Source organism: Mastomys coucha, unplaced genomic scaffold, assembly GCF_008632895.1.
Source record: "Mastomys coucha isolate ucsf_1 unplaced genomic scaffold, UCSF_Mcou_1 pScaffold4, whole genome shotgun sequence".
NCBI lineage: Eukaryota > Metazoa > Chordata > Mammalia > Rodentia > Muridae > Mastomys > Mastomys coucha.
Window position 1 is genome coordinate 54737189 of NW_022196910.1, and position 9523 is coordinate 54746711.

General features: G+C 45.8%; 1 protein-coding gene across 15 annotated transcripts in view; it reads left to right on the forward strand.

The window, feature by feature from the left end:
* Positions 1–9523, forward strand: part of R3hdm2 (R3H domain containing 2) — a 120996-nt gene that overhangs the window by 105945 nt on the left and 5528 nt on the right. For all 15 annotated transcript variants that reach the window (XM_031350119.1, XM_031350110.1, XM_031350111.1 and 12 more), the window contains 4 exons: positions 143–303; positions 732–886; positions 2697–2797; positions 8026–8195. In XM_031350119.1, coding sequence (XP_031205979.1) covers positions 143–303; positions 732–886; positions 2697–2797; positions 8026–8195 — 587 coding nt within the window. The remainder of the gene's footprint in view (positions 1–142; positions 304–731; positions 887–2696; positions 2798–8025; positions 8196–9523) is intronic.

Genomic DNA, 9523 nt, shown 5'->3' on the forward strand with positions numbered 1-9523 from the left:
GGGGAGTAGGAACTGTTAACTTTCTAAGAAGGGGCCAGGATCTTTGGGGGGATAGTAAGAGTGGAGAAGGAATGGCAGTTTGAGCTGAGGGTGGCCTCCTCGATATTCAGACTGACATTTTCTGTGTCTTGATCATCCTTAGGCTTACAGCCCATGATGTCTAACCAGCAGCAGACGGCTTATCAAGGCATGCTTGGGGTCCAGCAGCCTCAGAGCCAGGGCCTACTCAGCAACCAGAGGACCAGCATGGGAGGCCAGATGCAAGGCCTGGTGGTTCAGTACACTCCACTGCCTTCTTACCAAGTGGGTGTATTCTGTGTTAGGAAAGATCACTGAGTCCTTGTGAAACCAAAAGGATTGACTCCCCTAGTCATGCAGACTTAAGACTCCAGTACTGAGATGTCATGTGTTTCCCCAAGAACCTCTGTGGGCATTTCTTCTCAAAGCAAGCCCAGAGAGTATGGAAGAGTTTAGATTGTGGTTTTTATACAGTCATATATATATATAAGTGAGTGTGTGTCCAGGAAACAGTTGAGAGGAAGTCAGAGTTCCTTCCTGTGTCTGATATCTCAGGATAGTGTTTAAGGGGGGCAGATTGCGATGGATTTGTGAATGTTTGTTTTGGCAGATGAGGTCAGCAGAACGAGACTCCTGAGAAGTGTGCTGGCCTAGTGATGAGCCACTGTAGGCGAGTTCAGTGAGATGACCCTGCTCCTGCTCTTCTCCACCAGGTCCCTGTGGGCAGTGACTCACAAAACGTGGTCCAGCCACCGTTCCAGCAGCCCATGCTAGTTCCTGCCAGCCAGTCTGTGCAAGGAGGCCTCCCAGCAGGAGGTGTGCCTGTGTACTACAGCATGATCCCACCAGCTCAGCAGAATGGTACGAGGTGAGGACTGTTGGAGAGCTGGGGCTCATTCCCTTTTGACCTTTAGCAATTGCCATATCATCCTTTTGTCTACCCTGGTCTTAAGGAACCCAATATTAACCCCAGTCAGTCTCCTGGCACAGCACATACATTCAATCACAGCAGCATCTGAGAGGCTAATACATGAGGGTCACAACTTTAACACCAGCCTGGATGGCCTGGGGAAGCCAGTCTCAAACGTGTGTGCATAGCGTCATTCTCTTTCTCCTCATTGATTTGATATTTACATAGAGCTTTGCAGCAAAAATTGCCTGCTTCCAAGACACCAGTTAGAATGACCCCAGTGTTTGTTAGTTAGCTAGATTCAGAACTGTGAGATAGGGACAACAAATTTTACAATATACTTATATAATCCTACTGTAGAGAGAGTGCAGGTAGGTTGTGGCTAATAAGATCATTGTAGTAGAAGAGACATCTTGGAAATAACCTAGTTATTTTGTTTAACCCTTGTTTTGTTTCTTTTTCTTTGTGAGACTTTTCAGTTCTACTATACAAGCTAGACTGGCCATGAACTCTGCGTCTTTCTACCTCAACCTCTTAAGTGCTACTGAGATTATAGTGTGTAGCACCATGACTGTTTCTTTGGTCTTTTTTCTTGATTTATTTTTAAAAACAGGGTCTTTGCTCAGGCTGGCCTCGAACTCATGGCCCCTGATTTATGGTTACATGATAAGTCACCATGCTCTGGCACATGCACACTCGCACTTGCATTCTCTTCCTCCCCCCACCCCAGCCCTGTGTGTGTGTGTGTGTGTGTGTGTGTGTGTGTGTGTGTGAGTATATGTCATGGGAGGGGGTGTATTCAGAAGGCAGAAGTGGATGTTGGGTCCCATAGAACTAGAGTTAGAGGTAGTTGTGAGCTGCCTCAGTGGAGCTGGGAGTTGAACTTTGCTCTTCTGAAAGAGCAAAGAGTGTTCTTAGCCACAGCCTCATTGGGCTGGATGATAGGTTAGTTGGATTTGCTTTTTGTTTGTTTATTTTGCTTTGGGTTTTGTTCAAAAACTTTTCAAATCAGGGTTTCTCTGTGTAGCCCTGCCTGTCCTGAAACTCGCTCTGTAGACTAGGCTGGCCTCAAACTTAGAGATCCACCTACTTTTGCCTCCTGGGTGCTGGGATTAAAGGCATATACAAACATACCCACTTTTCTTTTTTTAAATGAAGAAATTCAAGCTAGGAATCTTAACAAACCTACACAAAGTCACAGCTCAATAGAAGTACATCTGAACTACAGTGAATGTAGGTCTAATGTATCTGTGTACATCTCCAATGTGTGTGTTTATCTGTGTATTTATGTGTGTGTGTCCATGTTGTTTTGAATTTTGCAATGTTTTTCTCCTGTTTGTCTTGAGGGGATCCCCAGTGTTGACCACTGTGTATGCACCCTCAGTCATTCACCCTTGTTCTTTTTACTCCTTCCTTCTAGCACTGTGGTCCGACCCTGACTTGATGTAGTACTTCTTTGTTTTTAAAACCTCTGTGTATGTACACACACATGTGTTTGATGTTCCATATTGTTAAGAGGAGCAAGTGCTGCTAACATTCCATATTTAGTGCAGATTAGAAGCTTCCTAATTGAAAGATGATCAAGTACAAATATATATAATTAAGTTTCAACTGATGAGTGATTTTAGAAATTGCCTGGTAAATTGGTCTGGGAATGGCTTGTAGCTGCCTCTGCTTCCCACAGGGAGGCCTAGGAAGCAGCAGCTGTTTGTCAGGAGCCATGTTTCTCCCTCTGTCCATTATCATTCCTTTTTTTCTCCCCTCCCAGTCCTTCTGTGGGGTTTCTGCAGCCTCCAGGCTCTGAGCAGTACCAGATGCCTCCATCTCCCTCTCCCTGCAGCCCACCACAGATGCCACAGCAGTACTCAGGTAAGAGCACAAAGAATCTGGGCTGGGCTGGGCACTGGCCAGGGCATGCGCCACTGAAGAGGTGTTTAGAGGTGGGCTGTGATCTCATCACAAAGGCCTAAGTCTTAACAATACAGTGGAGTGTGTGCCTTGATCCTGCCCCTCAGAAAGTAGAGACAGAGAGGTCCTGGTTCCTTGTGCTTTTGTTGATGTGTGTGTGTATACTCACTGTCAGAAAAACCTGTCTCTTGCACTCCTTCATCCTTTAGACAGCTTTTGTCTTTCTCTTGGGAATGTAACAACAAAGCTGAGAAATGCTTTTTAAAGCATCATAGGTCTGTTTAGCAGATTTTAGTGAGTGCTCACATGCACTGTGATGTTTTCATTCTGACTACAATCTATAACAAAATCTAAGACTGGAGAGTGAATTTGCACTGGAGATCATCATGGTCCCAAGACTGGAACTTGGGGTTTTTTGATTTTGTGCGCCCTGTAAGCTGCATCGTCAGGCACAGGTCTTCAGGAGACTCGGGCTCTATCCCTTTCTGTTCAGGAAGGAAGTGGCTTTATGTTAAACAGCCACAGGACTCTTGAAAGGAGCCAGCCCTGCCATGTGAATATGCATGGCATGTGGCCCTAGCCATCTGCCTCCAGCACACCAAGGGCAGTTGTCCTTATCTGTTTCTCTCACAGCACTCTTACACAGCCCCACAGTACAGTTAAAGAAACTTCAGGGCTTCTGAGAAGAAATCTAAATTCACCCTCAGGGCATCCCCATTCCACTCTGTTGGATGTGAGGGGTGTGGATAGATCTTCTCTTGGTTGACAGGGAGCCATTGGCTGGATTTCCCATTTAGAATGAAATGCTTTCACCTAAGATGTTTTGTACTTTGACATTAGATGCTTTGGGGCAATGACAGAATTAATCTTGCTCATAAGATATATTTCACCTTTAAGGTGAAATGACTTCTTTCTAGTTTCATCTAGATCTAATAGAGATCTCTCACAAACTTAGGTTTTAAATCCATCCACCCTTTTATTATGTGAGTGAGCTCTCTGGTTGCCTCTTCTGTCTGCCAAGGGCACTTGGCCTTGAATGTCCCAGTGGAATATAGAGAAACCAGCTCCAAAAATTACTGTATACTGTGCTGGTGCTTGGTACCACATACATTTTCTTACCTGTTAAGATCAGTGTGTGCATGTGCATAAGGATGTGCTTGTGTGTGTGTGTGCATGTGCATAAGGATGTGCTTATGTGTGTGTGTGTGTGCATGTGCATAAGGATGTGCTTATGTGTGTGTGTGTGTGTGCGCATGTGCATAAGGATGTGCTTGTGTTTGCGTGTGCGTGTGCATGAGGATGTGCTTGTGTTTGCGTGTGCGTGTGCATAAGGATGTGCTTGTGTGTGTGTACACCTCCTTAATGATAAATCAGTATCTCTTTGGTCTCTGGTATCTGTTATTCAGTATAAAAAAGGTCTTGGATCAGCCGGGCGGTGGTGGCGCATGCCTTTAATCCCAGCACTTGGGAGGCAGAGGCAGGTGGATTTCTGAGTTCGAGGCCAGCCTGGTCTACAGAGTGAGTTCCAGGACAGCCACGGTTACACAGAGAAACTCTGTCTCGAAAAACAACAACAACAACAACAAAAAAAAAAAGGTCTTGGATCAAAAGCAAAGCTACAGAAAATAATTATGTATCACTTACTTGCTCTAGTACTGAGCCAACTAAGGCGTGTTGTGTTCTGGAGAGCAGCAGCACTAGAGATTTAGGCCCAGTGTGAAAGACAGAAGTAGCTCAGACTTCCCAGGTCAAGGAAACAAGGAAGTGCTTTCATTGTCCTTCTTAGGAACTTCTCCCAGTTACATCTCCTTTCTTCCCTAAACTGACCCCACACTTCGACAGTCCTGTGCCTTTCCTCAGGCCTACACATCCTAACTTATGACATGATGTTCACATAGCCACTGTGTTTACTGTCTGCTCACATGAAGTACAGACATTTTTAAAAAGAAACACCTTCCTGCCAGGCGGTGGTGGTGCACACCTTTAATCCCAGCACTTGGGAGAGGCAGGTGGATTTCTGAGTTCGTGGTTAGCCTGTTCTACAGAGTGAGTTCCAGGACAGCCAGGGCTACACAGAGAAACATTGTCTCAAAAAACCAAAAAAAAAAAAAAAAAAAAAAAAAAAAGAAGAAAGAAAGAAAGAAAAGAAAAGAAACACCTTCCTTTCCAGTTTACTGTTAACTTGGAAGATAAATGGCAGGGATGGCCTACAAAAGCCACCCTCACCTTCAGAGGACAGCCACCCTGCTCTCCTCTCATGGGGCAACACGGTCACTTTTCCAAAAATAAAGGCAGGGATTAGGATTGGCTGTCCCTGGAACAGCCGTTGTAGTTTATTTATGCCTTTTGTGCTTGTCCAGTTCATCTGAACCTTACTCCAGGAAATGCCCTGTGTCCACTAAAATGATGGCTTACAGGTCTCCTGAGGTTCATAAAGGATTCCTATTTGGGAAAAGTGCACACAGACATGAAGCGACAGTGACACCTATACACAGACTTCAGCAACACAGCAATGCAGATACTGTGCTGTACAGAAAGAGCCTCTCACATACTTGCTGGCTCGGCTTTAAGGGTTTTCAGCACTGAGAATATTCTATTCCACTTTAGGAAGATCTTCCTTTCCCCTACCAAAAAAGGGTAGGGGCTTGGAAACTAAGATACTGATTTCTGTCCTGTAATTTTGGCTTCGTTTCTTTTTCATAGATTTGGTCCCTGCTGGTGAGGAAGAATCCCTATCAGTTTTCAGTTTTCTCTCTCAGTGATAAAAAAAAAAAAAAAAAAAAAAAAAAAAAAAAAACTAAACAAAAAACAAAACCAATTCTGTCAGACATAAATGTCATCTGCTTGTATTTATGTGGTTTGCTCTGCCCAATCGACCTTTCTGCCCAGGTTTAATGATACCACTTAAAAAGCCATTCACACATCCCCTCTCCTTTCTTAGCTCAAGCCAAAATTGATTTCCTTACTCAGCCCTGTTCTCCCTCTTCCCACAGCTCTCAGCCCAGGCTCTTCCTCTCCCCCCTCAGCCAAGGCTCCTCCCCCAACCTGAGAAGGAAGTGCTATCCCTTGGCAGTGGATTTTTTTTTTTTAATTGCCATGTCCATTAAGAAGTAGGGACAGTTCAGCTGTTAACAGATGCCACCTGCTTTTGGCTCGAGGAAGAGAAGCATAAAATCAGCTCATCAGTTGAGTAGTGTCTGTGTCCTCAGTTGAGTGAAGGAACAACGCTCCAGGCCATGGGGGGAGGGGGGAGAACAGAGACTGCAACCAGCAATACTGGCTTTATTATTGTTGTTGGAGTTAGAATAATATAAGGACTGTGCTTTTCCTTCCTCCCATGGAGCCCCCAGTAGTTCCTGTGTGTGCACATTGGTATTAGGAGGCAGTTCCTTTTTCCTGCTTACGCTGTCCTCGCCCCACCTTTCCCAGCCCAGTGTGTTAAGCTCCAATTATGAGCTGCCTTCCAGAAAAGCTGTAGATTTGATTATTTTTCTCATTGGGCCCTCGGGTTGCAATGAGGAGTTTGAATAAGGTCAATTGCAGTGTGGTTGGTAGAGGATGTTAGAGTGGGTGGAGCTGTTAGGATGGGAAGGAGCAAGCCCGCAGCAACTAAGTATCTGTGTTGTCTGGTTTGGTAAACCCTAGAGGGCTGGAGTACACAGATGGGCCAGAGAATAGGCTCGGGTACCTTCTGTGTCTCCTGAGCTAAGACTGCCTATCTTTTCTTTTACTTTTCTATGACCAATACTACCTGAATGAACACTCCCTCAGCCTGACTGGTATCCAGAGGCTGTACCATTTCCCATCATAGCAGCAGTGTGTAGCAGCAGCAGTGGCAGCCCTGAAGCACCAAATGTGAAAACAGCAGCATTGCAGCAGGCTTCTGAGATAGTAATCTCAGCTCCCATTTCTCCACCACCACACCACACCACACCACACCACACCAGCTCAGCCTCAGCAGGAACACAGCCTGCAGGTCAGATAGCAGCACTCATGCTGTCTAATCCCAGTGTGGCGTCAGAGCCCAGCCTGTTCCTCCCAGCAGGGACTGTCCATCAAACTGCTTCTCCCTGATTCTGTCCCTTCTTTTTACCATAAAGAAGATTAGACTCCCCAGTGTGCCCTTTTCCTCCTCCACCAGTGAGTAGTGGGAGTAGCAATGGCCACTAGCACCAGACTTCCTCACCGTCATATCCAATTGGGCCCTGGAGTCTGCCAGTGTAGCCTTCAGTATGTCCATTATCCTTCCAACTACCCTCCTTCAGAACCTCCTGCTTCAGTCGTCCTACCACTGGACCCCTCCCTCCATCACCCTATTTACTTAGCCAGTACATGTACAAGGTGGGCTCCACAGCATTGGTCCTATCCCAGCATCTCCAGGGCACAGTCCAAGTGTCCTACCAGGATGTACCTCAGACTCTGCTGGTCTGCATTGTTAATAGACTGTCCTTTGTGTGAGGACAGTGACCAGGCTTATTTGTGGTACACTCAGTGTCCAGCATAAGCACTGGCACATAGCAAACATGCAATAAATGTTTGTTAAATAAGCTTCTTATCTCTTAGTGGTTTTCCCACAGTATGGTTATATCTTAGCACCTGAAAATTATTTCTCATTTTCTGAATATGACTTGTGCCCTCTGTTTGAGCTGTTCCCCCAATTAACCAACTGGTAACAAGCTTTGTAAGGTGGTCCAGTGAAGCTGTGAGCTTCCCTCTTCTCCAGAACATTAGATTTGCTGGCATTCCCTGCAGTCCTTCCCAGAGAAACTTGACATACCTCCAGCCCTGGCCCAGGACCCAGACCCAGACCCAGACCCAGATCGGACAAGCACTGTGCCCAGACATTTCAGCAATCTGATCTGGGTGTTTGGTAATGCTCAATTTGGACAGAATGGAGTAGTTTTTCTGCCAATCATGACAAAGTGCCCCTCAGCAGGTGAAGGACAGGAGAGCACTGGCATCTAGTCCCATCTCTTCTCTACTCAAACCTCTACTGCCTCAGGGTGGAGAGATGGGGGTGGGCTGAGAATCACAATTCACATCAGCAGCCGTTTCAGATTCTTGGCAGGACACAGCTAGAATGGCCCTGAAACAAGTGGATGGTTTGCTTGCTGGCTTTTCCATTCAGAGATAACTCTGCGTACAGAATAGTTTGAATTCCCAACAACTGCTTTCCTCCTGCTGCTCAGGAGTGTCACCTTCTGGACCAGGTGTGGTAGTCATGCAACTGAATGTTCCTAACGGACCCCAGGCCCCCCAGAATCCATCCATGGTCCAGTGGAGTCACTGCAAATACTACAGTGTGGACCAGCGTGGTCAGAAGCCTGGAGACCTGTACAGTCCTGATGGTAACCCCCAGGTAGGTCAAACCCCTTTTCATTTGTTTTGTTTGGTTTTGTTTTGAGACAGTGTAGCTCTGGCTGTCCTGGAACTCACTAGACCAGACTTGCCTCAAACACTCAAATTCACAGAGATCTGCTGGGACTTGGTGGCCCAGCTTTAAGCAGCCTCTTTTATACATCTTTCTTCAGATGTTTTAAGGGAGAAACATGCAAATAACAAATTGAGTCCTCTCTCAAGGAACCCAGTTATAGAACAGTTATAGACCACATCAGACATGCTTAGAGCAGATTCTACATGGCCCAGGGATGAATGCAGCTCAACAGTAGATCATAGGCTCTGGGCTGGAGCAGATGGCAAATAAAGAGCCCAGGTTGACCTCTGTCCTCCACAAGCATGCACATGTACATATACACATATATAAGCATGTACATGTACAAACATGCACATATACACATACACAAGCATGCACATATACACATACACAAGCATGCACATATACACATACACAAGCATGCACATAGACAAACATGTACACACATGTAGAGGGCTCCTGGGTTAAAACTTCCAGAGTTTGACTCAAGGTTTATTTTTCTTGCACATTGAAACACAGTAAAGCTTTAGGAAAAGGTTCCCAGGTGGCAATGATCACAACAGAGCTTTAGACTACATAGAAACTCCCTAGCAAAGTAGCCAAATACCTGTGGCGTTTACAATAAGAATGAGTTCTATTGACTAATAAATAGGATCCAAGGAGGAAGGATTGTAATAAACATAAGGATGCTGTCTTAAGGTTTCACTGCTGTGAGCAGACACCATGACCAAGGCAGCTCTTATAAGGACAACATTTAATTAGGGCTGGCTTACAGGATCAGAGGTTCAGTCCATTATCATTAAGGTGGGAACATGGCAGCATCCAGGCAGGAATGGTGCAGGAGAAGCTGAGAGTCTTACATCTTCATCTGAAGGCTGCTATGAGGAGACTCACCTCCAGGCAGCTAACATGAGGGACTTAAAGCCTATACTACAGTGACACACCTACTCCAGCAGGACCACACCTTCCACTAGTGCCACTCCCTGGGCTAGGCATACTCAAACCATCACAGATGAGTTCTGTTGAAGGTCTCTTTCATAAGGGTGGGTTCCATCCACTGAGAGACTAAGCTCAAGACAAAGGTCTAAACAGTGCCCAGGATTTGGGGGATTCATGAAGGATGACTCTATAGAATAGCAAAGGTCAGACCTGGAGAGATGGCTCAGCGGTTAGGAGTACTCACTAACTGCTCTTCCAGAGGTCCTGAGTTCAATTCCCAGCAACCACATGGTGGCTCATAACCATCTGCAATG